Genomic DNA, 18,165 nt, shown 5'->3' with positions numbered 1-18,165 from the left:
GGAGAGGTAAAAATAGTGACGTCACTACAAGATGGCAGCCTCCTAGTCAGCGGTTGCATTGGGGATGCCACCAATTTGATTCGTTGTTTTGTTCCGATTTTTATCATAAAGACATGTCTTCTGCAACAGAAAAGCCGGCATCAAAAGGTGCTGGTGATCTTTCTCGCAGAGTTCGCGTTGAGAAGGCTAGCAGACAAGCAGATATCGATAAAAACCCATGTACAAAGGTGAGAATCGTCTGCTACAGTGCTTCAAAGTTTTCGCATTGCAAGTATGCGAGTGTCAGGAAATCTTCTTGTTTTGAAGCAGTTACATGGATCTGTTCCAGTAACATCTTTCTGCATGTATTTTGCCTGTTTGTACAATTTGTGTTTGTGACTACTGATAAACGGGACGGGTGTGGGGGCTCAGTTGACCTTTTGTTCTCCTTGTGTAACGAAGTAACACAAGCTAATACAGTAGTAGTGGTACGATTGTACTTTTGGCCGTTGGGAGTACTCGCGTAGGCCGCCGAATTTTTCATTTACGATGGTATTCACTTCCGATTCCAGTTGTCTGACCATGGAATGATTTTATTCACCATCACCCAGTTTAGGAAAAATAACATTAATTTGGTTTTCAGTCAGACAACTAAGAGGGGAAAATTCCTCAGTTTATGAGTTTATTGTGAAGGAAATAATAAGGAGATAATGACAATAACAATGATAATAATTAGAAGAAGTATGAGTGCAACATGTTCATGTGTTCTCTCTCACACACACACACACACACACACACACACATGAGAGTGAAATGTGTATTTCGTTTCATTTAAGGTTGGGGTTTCTTATTTCTTTGACAATGAGAATGTTATGTTCAATTTAAGTACATAAGTTTCATTCAAGGCAGTAAGTTTCATTTGTATAAATTTTTTTTTTAATTTCTTTGATGCAGGAGCAGCAGATGAGCTTCCAGTGCCTTGATGACAATGCTTATGATCGTGACAAATGTTCAAAACATTTCCTCAACTACAAGCATTGCAGAGAATTCTGGGTTAGTGAACTACTTTTCTTTCTCCCTGCTGTTGATTTACGTTATTTCAGTGTGTGTCTCTCCGACAGTCGTGTACTAATGAAATCCATTGAGACAGCAAGTGTTTGTTTTTTTTATATATAGTTTATGTGAACAAAAAAAAAAAAAAAAAAAAATATATATATATATATATATATATATATATATTTTACTGCAGTTCTAGCATACAAAATGTATGCAGAGAATTGAGTCTCTTTTTGTCATTCTGGTATACCTTGAGCTTCAGTTCTTGTAGTAGGCCTCCTTCGGTCATGGCTGACCATGGATAGAGTATATCCAACCTAATGTCTAATTGGGCTGTCTGCTTGGACCAAGCAGCGTCGCCTGTGACTGTAGAGACCGATTCGGGTTCTTGTGGGACCACATTAACATCTTGACTGCGCTGTTGACGTACAGCGTACGTCATGAAATGTCGCTCGCCAATGCTGTATTGACGTGCGCCGTACGTCATGTTACAATGTTCTATGTTTCGAGTCCCACACTGCAGAAAAAAAGAGTCTGCTAACCAGTAAATTAGCTCCCCTGAGAGCTCTTTATCTCCTGAGTTCCATTAACTAAAAATATTCACCTATTGGTCATATTTATGGCGAAAGTTTTGCAAGTTTGTACGAAGCTCAAGTTGCGTTTGCAAAGCCATGGCTGAACGCAGACAAACCCCAACATTTGCAAGAGTATTCAAAGAAATCCTTCACGATGCAAACAGTAGAGATGAAGATTGTGGACTGAATGAGATAGATCTGCTTGAAGTTGATGCCGAAGACGCTGATTTTGACAGTGGAGGGGGGTGGGAGGTGGAGTTGCTTGACGAAACTGAAGACAAGCTCAGCCGATTAAGATACAGGTGGGTGTTTACAAGGTTTGTCAGTTTATTATTTGCTTTCTGTTTGTTGTAACAATGAATGTAACTGCATTGTGTGTGTTTTGAATGTGTTAGCTGTGGTGAGTAGCTTCGTCAGTCACTGATCAGTGTCTGTGTGTGTGAGATAGAGTCACGTGTATACTGTGTGTGACCAACGCTGCACGAGGGGGCGTGGCTTGCTGGCTGGCTCATTGTTGATGACAGCATGTGTCGCTCGCCTAGAGCTTTCTGTGAATTCGTTCCCGAGTGTGTATTGGTTTGTTGTTGTTGTGTGTGTGTGAGTGGGGGAGGGGCTGTGGGTTTTTGGGGTGGGGGAGGAGGAGATGTTTACTAAACTGAAATCAGAGAATGATATACAGAAATGTATGCCTAAATTACTTTGTAAATGCAACACTTGTAGAAGTGTGTGTGTGTGTGTGTGTGTGTGTTGTCATTTTGCTTTGTATGAGAAAGAGAATGAAGGGGGTGTGACATACCATGAACCAGTTTCAGTGTGTGTGTGTGTTGGGGGTTTGGGGTGTTGGGGGGGTAGGTGTGTGTGTTTGTATTTCAGCTTCTGAAAACAGTCAGAAATAAAATTATACCATTTCATAACCTTTTTATATGTTAAAAAACAAAACAAAAAAAACCCCAAACAAACAAAACCAACAAACTTAGTCTTTTATGCAATGTGTTTCAGGTATGCAGCATGGTGATGATCATGATGTTTGTACTGGACCATCTGGAGTTGACAACTTGCCACAAACCTACAGCTGAAGACCAGCAGCAGCAAGACCAAAGGGCAGTAAATAAGCCTCCAGCAATTCTGGATTACAACAAAAACATGGGTGCCATGGACCATCATGACCAACACCTGCAGCCCTACGATGCCACAAGGAAAACCCTGAAGTGGTACGAATATGTATGTGTACATTTTCAACAAATTGCCATGCTGAATGCACACATCCTCAACAAAAAAGCAGGCAACAGCAGTACATTCCTGGACTTCCAGAAGGATGTAATTAGTGTCATGATCTTTGGTGACCAAGACCCAGACATTGCTAAAGATGACCAAGCTGTTCGTCTGTGTGGACAACACTTCACTGATGTCATCCCACATACCCCACAGAAGGCCCGGTTACAAAGGAGGTGCAGAGTCTGCTGGAAGAAAGGATAAAGAAAGGGTGTGAGGTTCTACTGCCCAGATTGCCCCAGCAAACCAGCACTGTGTCTTGAAGACTGTTTCTGCAAGTACCACACACAGCGTTTTTACTGGCGATAGATGCAGGGTGAGCACACCCTTTTCATTCTTTGTGTGGACTGTGTTGGAGACTTATGCACCTGGACACTGTTCCACAGCCTTTGACAGTGTGTGTGATTGATCACAACAGTCACAAGAAAGACTGGTTGATATTCTGGTTGATGTTGCAGCACCTACATGATGGAATGACAGTCACATTTTTTTATTATTGCATTTTATGGAATATTTGTGTCAGATTGACTTATTATTTGAACATGTGAGTATTAAAAACAAAATCTTGGTTCATTTTCCTTTCATTTGATATATACTTTTATGCATTTATCTTCAGTACTTTTTGAAATATAAGCAAATTAAAATCATTGGTGTGTTTTTCTTGTTTTTCTGAAAATTTTCTCAGCATAGGCTATAGCAAAACGTACTAGCAGTGAAGGGGTTAATTACTTTTCATTTATCCTGTGTCAGAAATCACTGTCAACTTTTATAGATATATATACATACATATGGATACTCATAGACTCGGTCACGCTTACGTTTCATTTCCTGTTACACTCACATTAGGCTGTTCAAGTAATTAAGGTTGTGCAGAATTTTTTTTTTTTTTTCTTTTTTTCAAGGGTTTTTCACATTCTTTCTTTTTCATTCTTATTTTCAGTCACCAGTTGTCTTTCAGGCTGGTCATCTGCTTGCATTTGTTTATAGATCTGCAATAATTCTTTCCTTTTTTGTATTTGGTATTTAGAACTTATTTGATCTACTTTGGTGTCCCGTGTTCTGTGTCTTCTCACAAACATAATAATCACCTTACAATGACCCAGAATGAATATATGCTCAGCTGCAGGTAAGCTCCATCTGTCAGTTTGAGCACTGCCAGTCTATAGGAACTGCCACGTTCAGGATGTCATGAAGCCCACTGTCAGACGCGATACAGCACTGATGCTGATTCACTTTAGTGGTATTCTTTGGTCCCTGTTCTTTCAGTGTGCATGACATTACACCTACAAACTAAGACTTCTGTAATGATGCCGGTAATTATTTTATTGAGGAAGCAGAATTTCTAATGCATGTCTTTTTTGGAGTGGAGACCTTGATGTCCATCCAAAGACAGTGTCCATCACCTTGCCAACACCAAAGACTGACACAAGCTGACCACAGGTGTGGAACTGGAGGTGAAATGGAAACCATTATCACCATCACAAAGAATGGACCATATGAAAGCCCACATAAGTTGTGATGAGTTCTCTGGACATGTATGTTTGAAACTAAGGATGAGGCACTAATGAGGCTGCTGCTGTTGAGGTTGGAGACTTCATGACAACCTACAGTGTTTCTTTCATTGTATATTCTGGCATCAAACAGGCACAAACTGATTATATGTGTGTGTATGTATGGACATGCTCTGTGCAACTGTATGCATGTATTATTATCATTATTAAACTCCTGTGCACAGTGTTTGTCAGGAAATTTTTTTTAAGCAGTACTCTGTGTGTGTGTGTGTGTAAGCGTAAGCGTGCATGTAAGTGATATATTCAGTACAATAGGCCAGGCTCGCTGTGTGTGTTTGTACAAAATTATGTCATGGATGGCTTGATCTTCAAATGTGGCCGAGATTAAGAGCCAAATGAATAGCATTAGGCAGCTTAAAAATTATTTCCAGGTTTTAACCAAGCATAAAGTCTCTTACTCTCTTTCCAGTATGGTCAGTTCAGTGCGAACATAGTTACTCAGCCTGAGAATTATTTTTATCCTATTTTAAGTGAGCATGTCTGTATATAGGGAATAAAAAGGGGTTTGACTGCCTGGGTTCTTTCAAAACAGGATACAGAAAACCAGAGGAAAAAATGATGAACCCACTTGGGAGAGGAGAAGTTGAGTACTCTGAAGAGTCTTCAAAGCAACTGAAGATTGCAGCAGTCACAAGTGCAGTTTTCTGGCTGTTGAATAAAATTCACTTGTCTTGAGAACAGTTCACTGCTGGTTGGAAAAGATGGATGGTTGAAGAAAGTGAGAGAGATTGGGTTAACATATGCATGTATGCATTCACAATCACACATGCACACACACATGCACAAGCACATGTTCATACTCATGCATACAGAAGCAGAGAGTAGCACATTTTAACATAAAAATGACAGGTCTGTGCAAAATAAATCTCAAGCTAGCTTTCAGTTCCCTCATAACCATGAAGATTGTGACTGTGTTGTTGTTACAAGTAAACCTGTGTGTGTCCATAGAGTCTGGTGGTGTCAGACAGAAAGAGGAAAGACATCAAGCCGTACTTACCAGCCCCTGAGGACCGCAAACAGGCCTTGCAGGACTACAAACACATCATGCCTTGGAAGTGATGGGTCGCCAGCCCTTCTGTAGTTATATTGTTTGTTCCAGTTGGCTTGTATCTTGTCCATCTGTTCTTCATTGCATTGTGACTGACCGTGTTACATCCTTTTTTTTTTCTTCTTTTTTTTTTTTTTCTTCTTTTTTTTTTTTTTTTCTTTTTTTTTCATATCACCATTCATCCTGGAAATCAGAGGTTGAACTTTTCATTTCATTCAAAATTCCTTTTGTGTAAATGTTGACAACAGCTTAGTATTTGAAGAAAAAGGTGGTGGTTTTTTTTGTTGTTGTTTTTTTTTGTTTGTTTTTTTAACAACACTTTTTAAATGGTAGGTTACTGGAAGTTGCTGTCAGACCTGCTGAAAGCAAAATTCCAAATATTGAAATAAGAGAGAAATTTTTGTGTTGGTTTTTGTGCCAAGCATAGGTTCCTCCCCAGCATTTATTAAGTAGTAGGGGATGTCACAGTTTTGTTGAAAAAGAATTTGTTGTTGTTGAATGGACAGTCACTTTCTGATCATTTGCAGGAAAAAATGAGCCTGAACCATAACTTCACCATTGTAAATATGAACATGTTTTTGGAGGATTTGTGTTTGTCTGCGTGCATACATGTGTGTGTGTAAGTGAGATTGAGAGTTACTGTACCTATCAGATACTGTTGTTGTTTTTTTGTGAAACAGTGTGATGAAAAGTGAAGTTGCTCTGGTGTGTGTGAGAACTATTGTGAATAAAGACAGAATTTCACTCTGTGTGTGTCGCACTTTCTGTGTGTGATTTCTATGTGCATTTCATATCTCTTTGAAACTGAAGGCAATGCTGTATCTTGTAGTACTGGATGATCTGTTTTAAAAGAGTAGTATAAAGTCATTGAACAAAAGGTGATGGGTAATCAAAGGTGTACCATAATGAAATGTTGAGCAGTGTCATTTTTGTGCTTGTGGTTTCAGTCTTCAACCTTTTGAAAAAAAAAACAAAAAAAAAAACAACTGTTGTTAATTTTAACTTTTTTAATGGTGGAACAATACTCAGGACAAACTAAATGATCAATGGACTGGACTTGCTGTCAGACTGATCATTGTGTAAAATGTCCCCCACTCCTATCTGTGTGGCCATTCAACACCATCCCAACAACATTCAGTCACAGACCAGGACTTGAACCCCCTGCAATAGACTAGATAGGTGGTCTGGGTGCTAGTCTTTCAGATGAGATGATATACTGAGGTCCCATGCAGCATACACTAACTTACTAAGTGCACGTAATAGAACCCAAGAGAACAAACAGGGTGTCCCTGGAAAAATTATGTAGATAAAATCCTTTTTGATAGAAAAAAAATGTAAAAAAATTGCTGGCACAGCACTGTAGTGACACTACCTCTGGGGAGAGCAAGGCAAATTTTACAGAGAAATGGGACAAAATGTGGAAGAGATAAAAATAGTGAAGAAGATAGAGTGTACATTGAATAAAATAAAACCTTTTTCAGATACAGTATCAACATGTATTTGGCACCGTATCAATGTCATCCACAAGTATTATCAATCATTGTGATGAAACTGGTGAAAGAGAAAAAACAATATCCATCATGTATAATATTCCAAGGGGTGTGTGTATAATAATGGCAGCAATGCTTCATGTACTAACAAATCAAAAACTGTTTCAGCCAAGGCTTTATTCACAAAGAAATCTGACAAATCGTATCCTGGGCCATGAAAACAATCAAGTACTGGAAAACTGACCAGTTTATAATTGTCAGCTATGCATATTCACAAAATGAAGTAACGATTGCAGAGGGACAAATATCTATTTATGCAATAACAGTATCACAAGTATTTTTTATTAGCTTGAATCATGATTAATGTCACTCACATATCCATAAGATCATACATTCAAATATGACACTTGTCAATCAGGCAGACAATGTAAAAGCATAACTGAACAACTGTTTAACTTCACCAAAAGCTGGCAACTTCAATCTCAACAAATGAAGACAATTATCAAAACTTGATTTCTTGCAACAGGATTCTACAAGCTTGCAAATTCCTTTGAAAACACACCTGGTGATTTTTTTGTAATCTGCAAAGTGAGTCAATGTATTACTGTTAGAAGCTTTATTTCAACCATTATCATCTTCAGACACGGTCTTCACTCTTTCACTCCTATTTTTATATGTATCATTACTTCCCCTTGTTCCCACAGTCCTATGTGCCCATCATTCCTGGTTTTAAAGAAGAGAAAGAAAGTAGGAAACCGGGTACTTGTTTTGAAGACTGATTGCAACATGGCTCATTGCAGTACACTGAGATTGTCATATACTGTTGTGTACAGAACTGATGTGAGAATTGGTCTGTAAGCCTGTTGACACTATAGGGTGGTATCTCTGGTGACTGGGGTCAAACACAATGCATACAAGAACATAAAACAAGCAGGACAGTGTTTTGCTTGCAGAGTATGCACATCATGCAGATACTCACAAAGTAGTGCCTCACATGTATCTCAGTGCAACACTGCTAATCATATCCATGAAAAACTGTCACTGCTATTGTCCTTATCACATGAATGATTTGAACTTGGTCTCAGAGAGAATATATTCTGTTCACCACACAAGATGTCACTGAGCAAGAATTAGATCATTATTTACACAATTCTTGAACAAAAACTATTCACAAATGAAACTGTCTTAATTCACATGTCCGTGTCGCAGTCATCACATAATGTCACACGAAGGTGACATGTGATTTACCTTGAAGCAGTCATGCTAGTTCCTGCACAAATACACACCACACTAACACTTTTTGAACTTTTCATTACCCACTATTTGTGCTTCTGTAGCAGCAGATAACTGCACTCTCTCCTCATTCAGTTGTGACAGATTGAAATCATCATCTGATAAAGTGTTGTAAAACTCGCATGAAGTTCAAAGCACTTACAGCTAGAACCAGTTTTCCATGCTGTAGGAAGGAGAGGGAAATTTCTCTGCTGCATGGTTTTCCAGAGTTCAGAAATGAAGGGTAAGATTCCTGTGAAGCGGAAAACCATGCAGCAGGAATAAAAGAGTTAATATTAATTTACTTTGAAACAGTGGTGTAGAAATCCTCTTCTTGCTGGGTATGTTAATGGTAAGCATGTCAACATTTGTATTCTTTTGTACTTTTCTGCATTCTCTCTGACTACCGCTACCATTATACTAAATTCAGTGAAACGGAGTGTCTGTTATGAGTTGACAGGACAAAACACTACAAGCACTGGCTGATTAACATAACACTTACAACACAACATTATATATATATATGTGTGTGTGTGTGTGTAGTTAAAGAAAATTGGCAAGTAGTAAATACTAGTATATATGGTGATATATCAAATGACAAAAGTGAAAGAAAGTGAAAAAGAGGGAGATGAACAAAAAATGCAACTTCAGACAAGATACAGAAATGCACAGAAGCAGCAGTATGCTTTTAACTACAAGATATACTACTGCATAAATGTATGGATGCAGCAGTATACATTCAGCTACAATATTACTACAATGTTACACTTTCAGCTATGATATTTGACCAGTCAAGTTTCCATGTTTTTGACTGGAGAGAAGAAAATCTCAGCACACATTCGTTAAGAAACGATACTACAACAATCATGTGTGAACTGAAAGAAGTACAGGAGCAATACACAACTATAGCAAATGTGGAAACACTTCTCCGTGACAGAGAGAAAGAAAAAATATCACAAGATTCTTGCTATCAGTGAAGGGAAATGTGCCCATGGCAACAATATACTCACAAGCTACTACACTCAGTAATTTACCAAAGCATCACTTGGATAATGTTGAAGTTTTAGACCTTTCAATTCATGGAGACTTCCACAACACTTTCCCAATGATGCTTGTGAGAAACTGAAGCTACTTGAGCACAGTTCAACTGCTTGCTTTCTTGCATTAAAATAAATTGCAATGTTATACTCCTCTGCAAGTTTTAAAGTTTTTAGTGAATATGACAATGTAATGTTCCTCCAAAACATCACTTTCAATGATCATCTTTAATCCTTTTTTTTTCAGTAAATTTGATACCTGAACTGGTGCCCACACATTAAATGAAAAGGAAACAAATAAACAAACAGGGGCTTGGGGAAGTGTCAGACAGCAAAGGGAAGCAATCCTGACTGTTCTGGAACACTGTCCAGTGAGCAATGATCATTTTCCTTGCATCAAAGACACTTCCTCATTCATCCAGAAGGCCACAGCATTAAAAAAAAAACATTTTCCCAGGTTCATTCAAACTCACAAGATAGGACATTTGCTTTCCAGTTTTCAGCCACCACTGAACAGGTGGGCTTTCTCTCTCTCTCATACACAGCTGACAACGATCAGTACCATTTGGATGAAGGAAGACAAGTACAAAACACGGTTCACACTAACACCTACGTCATTACTTTCATTCCTCATATCAAGCTCAAACCTAACGTAAGACCAAATCACTTTTTCCCCCCAACAGATTCATGTACACTGAATACATCACTGTTTAATTTGGTCAGCTGTGGATGAAATTGACTAGATTTTTTTTTTCTTTAGCCCTGTGTACGTTTGTATTTCTGCATGTAAAACTCAGAAGAACAGCATTCTGTGCACTAGTTTATGACTGTCAGGAAACAACAGTTGACATTCTTTACTGGTGACAGTATCCAGACTCAATGTGTCTTAAATGACAACAGTAAAGACAATATACTTGTGAAAATCGTGATAAGGCACTGTACAGCAAGTCTTCACTAGACATACCACACCAGCCTCATTTTTTCAATAAGAGAACATCAGTTCACTGAGAACATCTTAATAATTCAAAAGTAAAATAAAGAACAATCACATGAAAGTAAGGGTGACCACTGGTGTCCGGCAATCCAAGTACCAAAATAATTGTTTCCCCTGAAACAAGTATGTTTTTTTTTCTCTGAGCAACCTTGGCATGCTATTTCCTAACTAGTTAATGTCAGAGGGCCGCACACAGCTTTGCTGTTATGTCTCTGTTAGGCCCTCTGCCAGAAGTGACCCTGCACTGTGTATATCACAACTCGGCAATTCTTCTGGCACAATGCCCATTTTTCTCCCAACAAATCTATCCGTTTTTCTTTCTTTCATTTTTGTTTGCTTGTTGTTTTGGGGTTGTTGTTGTTGTTTTTTTTTGTTTTTGTGTGTGTGTGTGTGTGTGTGTGTGTGTGTGTGTGCTTTTATTAAACCATCACAATAATGCTTCTCTGCCTACAAACAAATCACTTATTCTAAAAAAAAGTAATATGTCTTGCATAAGACAATGTAAACAAGCTTACAAGAGATTTTATGGAACAACCCAGTCTTTTTTTTTTTCCATTTAATTGACAAAATAGTACTTAGATTTACTCCCAATTCAAAACAAGAAAAGATGACATCTGAACTAACAATGTAACTGGCAATACTGGGATAACAGTACAGCCCACCTTGCTGAAAACTGGTTGTGAAATAAAAACACTGTATGTACAAGGATGTGGGCACAATACCATGTTTGGAGTTATGTTTTTCCCACTGCAGTACAGATGTTCTATCAGCTGTCAATGCAGTTTTTGATTTTATGTATTGTAGAGGATGAACTGACCAGATGGGAAACTGACTAAAAATGGATGAATGAATAAATAAAAATTTATCAAATTCTATACTTACCTCCAAATTACACATCACCTTCGTCCATAACAATACACACAAAATAACCAAGATTACTTTGTGATTTGTAAGATCAAAGTGAAAAACAAAACACAAACACTTGGTCCATTAACTGTACCAAAACATGTGATTTCCTTGGGCAAGACAAAAATGATAACGTATCTTGAATAACCATGATGAAAATAACACATCTTACACTGGTTCATTGAGCACATCTCTCCCACGTCCATGCATTGATGTATGTGCCTGGAGAATTATTTACAATCAGTAAATAGTTTTGGAGAGAAAATAAGGAACTGAAAGCCATGCATTCTGCACTGTAAACAGCACAAACCACTATGTTCACCATCAGTCAGGCACTGCTTATCATTGAAAAAAAACACACACACACAAAAATGGTGCATGCAACTAATGTTTCAATCTCTCATCATGAAGACCAAATTTAAGCACTGATCACTGTTCTTCTCTGCATGAAAATGTCACATGTTTCTTTCCCTGCAGCTTGAACACAGTAGGTCCAAAAACTCAGTCATATCACATTATAACATCATATCACTTTACAGAAATTACAATCATTACCACTAAGCATACCTTTGACACACGTAGAAAATCCCACCCAAATTTCTCCCAATCCTATTTTTTCACAGTTGTACTGTTTCAACATTTCACAGCAACAAAAAAAAGAGAGAAGAAAAAGCAATTACAACTCAATTTGAGTGAAAGGATTATAATCACATCATTCCAAACGAAAAAGCATCAAGGGTAATCATTCGTTTGGGTCAAAGGATTATTATCACACTCATTCAATCAAAATCGCCTGAAGGATAATCGTAATCATTCATCAAAGTTAAAGAGTACTGATCGCATTCATCCCATCAAAAAACAAAAGTATCAGGGTGGGTTAATCACTCCTTTGGGTGAGTGGACACCACAAAAAGGACAATCATCCCAACCAAGGGGCCTAGAGCTGTGTTTGTCAGTACAGTCATGGTGTCCAGGAAGCACACACAGCCTCAGGCAGCACGGACGGAGGACAACACCAGTCATCCAAAGGCGTCCTCCGCAGGGGGGACGTAGGAGAAGCCGTCAAAGACTGCGTCCGCTTCCATGACGCTGGCACTGACCAGCTTTCCACTGCTGCAGCCACCCGACCGACCCACAGAGGCCGGCACCGGCTCTCGCACAAACTCCGGGTCAAAGTGCCGTAGGTCCAGCTGACCACTCTGTGAGACAGACAGAGGTGGGAGCCTTAAGTGTGTGTGTGTGTGTGTGGGTGTGTGTGTGTGTGTGTGTGTGTGTGTGTGTGTGTGTGTGTTGTGTGTGTGTGGGGGTGTGTGGGGGTGTGGGTGTGTGTGTGGGGGGGGGGGTATGGGTGTGTGTGTGTGGGGGGGGGGGTGGAGGTGGGTGTGGATTTGTGTGTGTGGGTGTGTGTGTGGGGGGGGGAGGGGTGTGGGTATGTGTGTGTGTGTGTGTGGGGGGGGGCTGGGGGGTGGGGGTGTGTATGGATGTGTGTGTGTGGTCTGACCACTCTGTGAGACAGACAGAGATAGAATCCTTCAGTGTGCATGTTTGTTGTTTAGTGCAATAACTGACTGCTCTGTGAGACAGAATGGTTTCTTTCAGTGTGCATGTTTGTTGTTTAGTGCAATAACTGACTGCTCTGTGAGACAGAATGGTTTCTTTCAGTGTGCATGTTTGTTGTTTAGTGCAATAACTGACTGCTCTGTGAGACAGAATGGTTTCTTTCAGTGTGCATGTTTGTTGTTTAGTGCAATAACTGACTGCTCTGTGAGACAGAATGGTTTCTTTCAGTGTGCATGTTTGTTGTTTAGTGCAATAACTGACTGCTCTGTGAGACAGAATGGTTTCTTTCAGTGTGCATGTTTGTTGTTTAGTGCAATAACTGACTGCTCTGTGAGACAGAATGGTTTCTTTCAGTGTGCATGTTTGTTGTTTAGTGCAATAACTGACTGCTCTGGGAGACAGAATGGTTTCTTTCAGTGTGCATGTTTGTTGTTTAGTGCAATAACTGACTGCTCTGGGAGACAGAATGGTTTCTTTCAGTGTGCATGTTTGTTGTTTAGTGCAATAACTGACTGCTCTGGGAGACAGAATGGTTTCTTTCAGTGTGCATGTTTGTTGTTTAGTGCAATAACTGACTGCTCTGTGAGACAGAATGGTTTCTTTCAGTGTGCATGTTTGTTGTTTAGTGCAATAACTGACTGCTCTGTGAGACAGAATGGTTTCTTTCAGTGTGCATGTTTGTTGTTTAGTGCAATAACTGACTGCTCTGTGAGACAGAATGGTTTCTTTCAGTGTGCATGTTTGTTGTTTAGTGCAATAACTGACTGCTCTGTGAGACAGAATGGTTTCTTTCAGTGTGCATGTTTGTTGTTTAGTGCAATAACTGACTGCTCTGGGAGACAGAATGGTTTCTTTCAGTGTGCATGTTTGTTGTTTAGTGCAATAACTGACTGCTCTGTGAGACAGAATGGTTTCTTTCAGTGTGCATGTTTGTTGTTTAGTGCAATAACTGACTGCTCTGGGAGACAGAATGGTTTCTTTCAGTGTGCATGTTTGTTGTTTAGTGCAATAACTGACTGCTCTGTGAGACAGAATGGTTTCTTTCAGTGTGCATGTTTGTTGTTTAGTGCAATAACTGACTGCTCTGGGAGACAGAAATGGTTTCTTTCAGTGTGCATGTTTGTTGTTTAGTGCAATAACTGACTGCTCTGGGAGACAGAATGGTTTCTTTCAGTGTGCATGTTTGTTGTTTAGTGCAATAACTGACTGCTCTGTGAGACAGAATGGTTTCTTTCAGTGTGCATGTTTGTTGTTTAGTGCAATAACTGACTGCTCTGGGAGACAGACAAGGATGAGTTCTTTCAGCGTGTGTGTTTGTGGGTGTGTGCATGGGCACATGCATGGTCATGTTTGTGTGAACCTTCAGTATGTGTGTTCTGTTTGTGCCTGTATGTTTATGGGTGTGTGCAATGTGTACATGTGTGTGCACACAGATCCTGCCTGTGTGAACCTTCAGTATGTGTTGCATGTTTATGGGTGTGTGCATGGAGATGCATGCCCCTGTACACAGATCACGCCTGTGTGTGGAATGCACACTCACTGTAAATGGGTGTCAGTGTGTGTATTTCTGTACCTGTGTTGATCAATCTTTCTTTTTTACTCCAACATTTTCTTTCTTCCCTTTTCTCACATGACATCACTTACAGTGAAAAGATGTAAAACTACAGAATGGCCACACACACACACACACACACACATACACACGCATGAACGCACACGCGCTTTCATGCAAACAGAAAAAAAACAACCAAATGCAGACACAGAGGCCACTTATCATTGACCAAAATAAAGCACGTACCACGTTGGGGTTGTATGGAGGCTGAACCTTTTTGTTGTACAGGTCATCCCAGTTGATCTCAGCAAAGAAGGCCTTCTCCTGAATCTCCTCAAAGTCTCTCTTGGCTCCCAGCCGTTCCGATTTCTCCTTCCGCAACAACTGTGCACAGCAAGGACATTTTCTGACTACCAACATGACAAGACAACTGTGGACAGCAAGGACATTTTCTGACTACCAACATGACAACTGTGGACAGCAAGGACATTTTCTGACTACCACCATGACAAGACAACTGTGGACAGCAAGGACATTTTCTGACTACCAGCATGACAAGACAACTGTGGACAGCAAGGACATTTTCTGACTACCACCATGACAAGACAACTGTGGACAGCAAGGACATTTTCTGACTACCAGCATGACAAGACAACTGTGGACAGCAAGGACATTTTCTGACTACCACCATGACAAGACAACTGTGCACAGCAAGGACATTTTCTGACTACCACCATGACAAGACAACTGTGGACAGCAAGGACATTTTCTGACTACCACCATGACAAGACAACTGTGGACAGCAAGGACATTTTCTGACTACCACCATGACAAGACAACTGTGGACAGCAAGGACATTTTCTGACTACCAGCATGACAAGACAACTGTGGACAGCAAGGACATTTTCTGACTACCACCATGACAAGACAACTGTGGACAGCAAGGACATTTTCTGACTACCAGCATGACAAGACAACTGTGGACAGCAAGGACATTTTCTGACTACCACCATGACAAGACAACTGTGGACAGCAAGGACATTTTCTGACTACCACCATGACAAGACAACTGTGGACAGCAAGGACATTTTCTGACTACCACCATGACAAGACAACTGTGGACAGCAAGGACATTTTCTGACTACCACCATGACAACTGTGCACAGCAAGGACATTTTCTGACTACCACCATGACAAGACAACTGTGCACAGCAAGGACATTTTCTGACTACCAACATGACAACTGTGCACAGCAAGGACATTTTCTGACTACCAACATGACAAGACAACTGTGGACAGCAAGGACATTTTCTGACTACCACCATGACAACTGTGGACAGCAAGGACATTTTCTGACTACCAACATGACAAGACAACTGTGCACAGCAAGGACATTTTCTGACTACCACCATGACAACTGTGCACAGCAAGGACATTTTCTGACTACCAACATGACAAGACAACTGTGGACAGCAAGGACATTTTCTGACTACCACCATGACAAGACAACTGTGCACAGCAAGGACATTTTCTGACTACCAACATGACAACTGTGCACAGCAAGGACATTTTCTGACTACCACCATGACAACTGTGCACAGCAAGGACATTTTCTGACTACCACCATGACAACTGTGGACAGCAAGGACATTTTCTGACTACCAGCCATGACAAGACAACTGTGCACAGCAAGGACATTTTCTGACTACCACCATGACAAGACAACTGTGGACAGCAAGGACATTTTCTGACTACCAGCATGACAAGACAACTGTGCACAGCAAGGACATTTTCTGACTACCACCATGACAAGACAACTGTGCACAGCAAGGACATTTTCTGACTACCACCATGACAACTGTGGACAGCAAGGACATTTTCTGACTACCAACATGACAAGACAACTGTGGACAGCAAGGACATTTTCTGACTACCAACATGACAAGACAACTGTGCACAGCAAGGACATTTTCTGACTACCACCATGACAAGACAACTGTGCACAGCAAGGACATTTTCTGACTACCACCATGACAAGACAACTGTGCACAGCAAGGACATTTTCTGACTACCACCATGACAAGACAACTGTGCACAGCAAGGACATTTTCTGACTACCACCATGACAAGACAAAACATAACCACCACCTACCTACTTTCCACGTGGAAAACAGTTTTGATTTGTCTGAATCATCAAAAAACCTGAATGATGTCCGAGCATCTGTGTGTACTTTTCTGCACATGTATGTTTGTCCAACACTGAGCAAATGTGTATGTTCTGTCCATGCTGAGAAATAGCACACACACACACACACACACACACACACACACACACACACATTCCATCACATGCACAATGCTTTGCTCCCCAACTATCCTCCCCACAAATTATCCACACGTAAGCAAACTCTTTCTCATTGTCATATATTCTCTCTCTCGCTCTCTCTCTCTCTCTGAGTCTCATCGTGTTTATTGTATTTCGCTTGTTTGTTCGTTCAATTGTTCTCTCTCTCTCTCTCGCTCTCTCTCGGAGTCTCATCGTGTTTATTGTATTTCACTTGTTTGTTTGTTCAATTGTTCTCTCTCTCTCGCTCTCTCTCGGAGTCTCATCGTGTTTATTGTATTTCGCTTGTTTGTTTGTTCAATTGTTCTCTCTCTCTCGCTCTCTCTCTCGGTCTCATCGTGTTTATTGTATTTCGCTTGTTTGTTCGTTCAATTGTTCTCTCTCTCTCTCTCTCTCGGAGTCTCATCGTGTTTATTGTATTTCGCTTGTTTGTTCGTTCAATTGTTCTCTCTCTCTCTCTCTCTCTCTCTCGGAGTCTCATCGTGTTTATTGTATTTCCCTTGTTTGTTCGTTCAATTGCTCTCTCTCTCTATCTCTCTCTGAGTCTCATCGTGTTTATTGTATTTCACTTGTTCGTTTGTTCAATTGCTCTCTCTCTCTCTCTCTCTCTCCGAGCTTCCCCGTTACACACACAAATTATCCACAAGCAAGCCAGCACTTTCTCATTGTCACTGTTATTGTCTGTCTCTCCCTGCTCCCCCTTTCCCTCTCTCATCTGGTCTCTCTCTTCCATGCCAGACCCCTGAATCAGGCTGACGGAACCTTCAGAGCTGTAATCACAGTGATGCCCCCCTACATTGCTTTTCCTCCCTTGTCATTCTATGACAACTCTGCTCATCCATAAACAGCAGTCTCACAGCATCCAAGGTTGATTCCATGACATGCACACACCCCCAGGAAGAATGACAACATTGCATTAACCCTTTAGGAACAGACTCTTTTTGGAGAAAACTGTCAATGAAATAGCAAAAATCCTTTTGGAGAAGAATCATGGCATGGTGGAAGAATCGGGGTGGTGGTGGAGAGTCTGTCAAACTTCTTTCTTTTTTTTTTTCTATGGAGAAGGTGGGAGGTGGGGGAAGGGGTGGTGGTGGAGAGGTCTCTGAACCTATTTTCACAATGGACTGCCATCAAAACCTGGGGAAGGGGTGGTGGTGGAGAGGTGTCTGAACCTATTTTCACAATGGACTGCCATCAAAACCTGTGGAAGGGGTGGTGGTGAAGAGGTCTCTGAACCTATTTTCACAATGGACTGCCATCAAAACCTGTGGAAGGGGTGGTGGTGGAGAGGTGTCTGAACCTATTTTCACAATGGACTGCCATCAAAACCTGTGAAAGGGGTGGTGGTGAAGAGGTCTCTGAACCTATTTTCACAATGGACTGCCATCAAAACATGTGGAAGGGGTGGTGGTGGAGAGGTCTCTGAACCTATTTTCACAATGGACTGCCATCAAAACCTGTTTCACATCAAGCACGTTCAACAAAACAACAACAAAGGCAACAAAACAT

The 18,165-nt window shown here is 40.5% G+C and overlaps 2 protein-coding genes across 9 annotated transcripts in view; one reads left to right on the top strand and one right to left on the bottom strand.

Annotated features, from left to right (window-relative positions):
* Positions 1-15: 15 nt before the first annotated feature.
* Positions 16-6,252, top strand: LOC143279661 (coiled-coil-helix-coiled-coil-helix domain-containing protein 7-like). Its single transcript, XM_076583701.1, has 3 exons — positions 16-227; positions 934-1,032; positions 5,402-6,252. The coding sequence occupies exons 1-3, from the start codon at positions 114-116 to the stop codon at positions 5,510-5,512; spliced, it is 324 nt and encodes a 107-aa protein (XP_076439816.1). The 5' UTR covers positions 16-113; the 3' UTR covers positions 5,513-6,252.
* Positions 6,253-10,683: 4,431 nt separating this feature from the next.
* Positions 10,684-18,165, bottom strand: part of LOC143279658 (serine/threonine-protein kinase Sgk2-like) — a 249,841-nt gene continuing 242,359 nt past the window's right edge. For all 8 annotated transcript variants that reach the window (XM_076583693.1, XM_076583695.1, XM_076583696.1 and 5 more), the window contains 2 exons: positions 14,559-14,696; positions 10,684-12,399 (listed from right to left, as the gene is read on the bottom strand). In XM_076583693.1, coding sequence (XP_076439808.1) covers positions 12,220-12,399; positions 14,559-14,696 — 318 coding nt within the window. In that variant the 3' untranslated portion in view covers positions 10,684-12,219. The remainder of the gene's footprint in view (positions 12,400-14,558; positions 14,697-18,165) is intronic.

Source organism: Babylonia areolata, chromosome 3, assembly GCF_041734735.1.
Source record: "Babylonia areolata isolate BAREFJ2019XMU chromosome 3, ASM4173473v1, whole genome shotgun sequence".
Taxonomy (NCBI): Eukaryota; Metazoa; Mollusca; class Gastropoda; order Neogastropoda; family Buccinidae; genus Babylonia; species Babylonia areolata.
The sequence above is the reverse complement of the archived record's forward strand: the minus strand, read 5'-3'. Positions and strand labels throughout refer to the sequence as shown.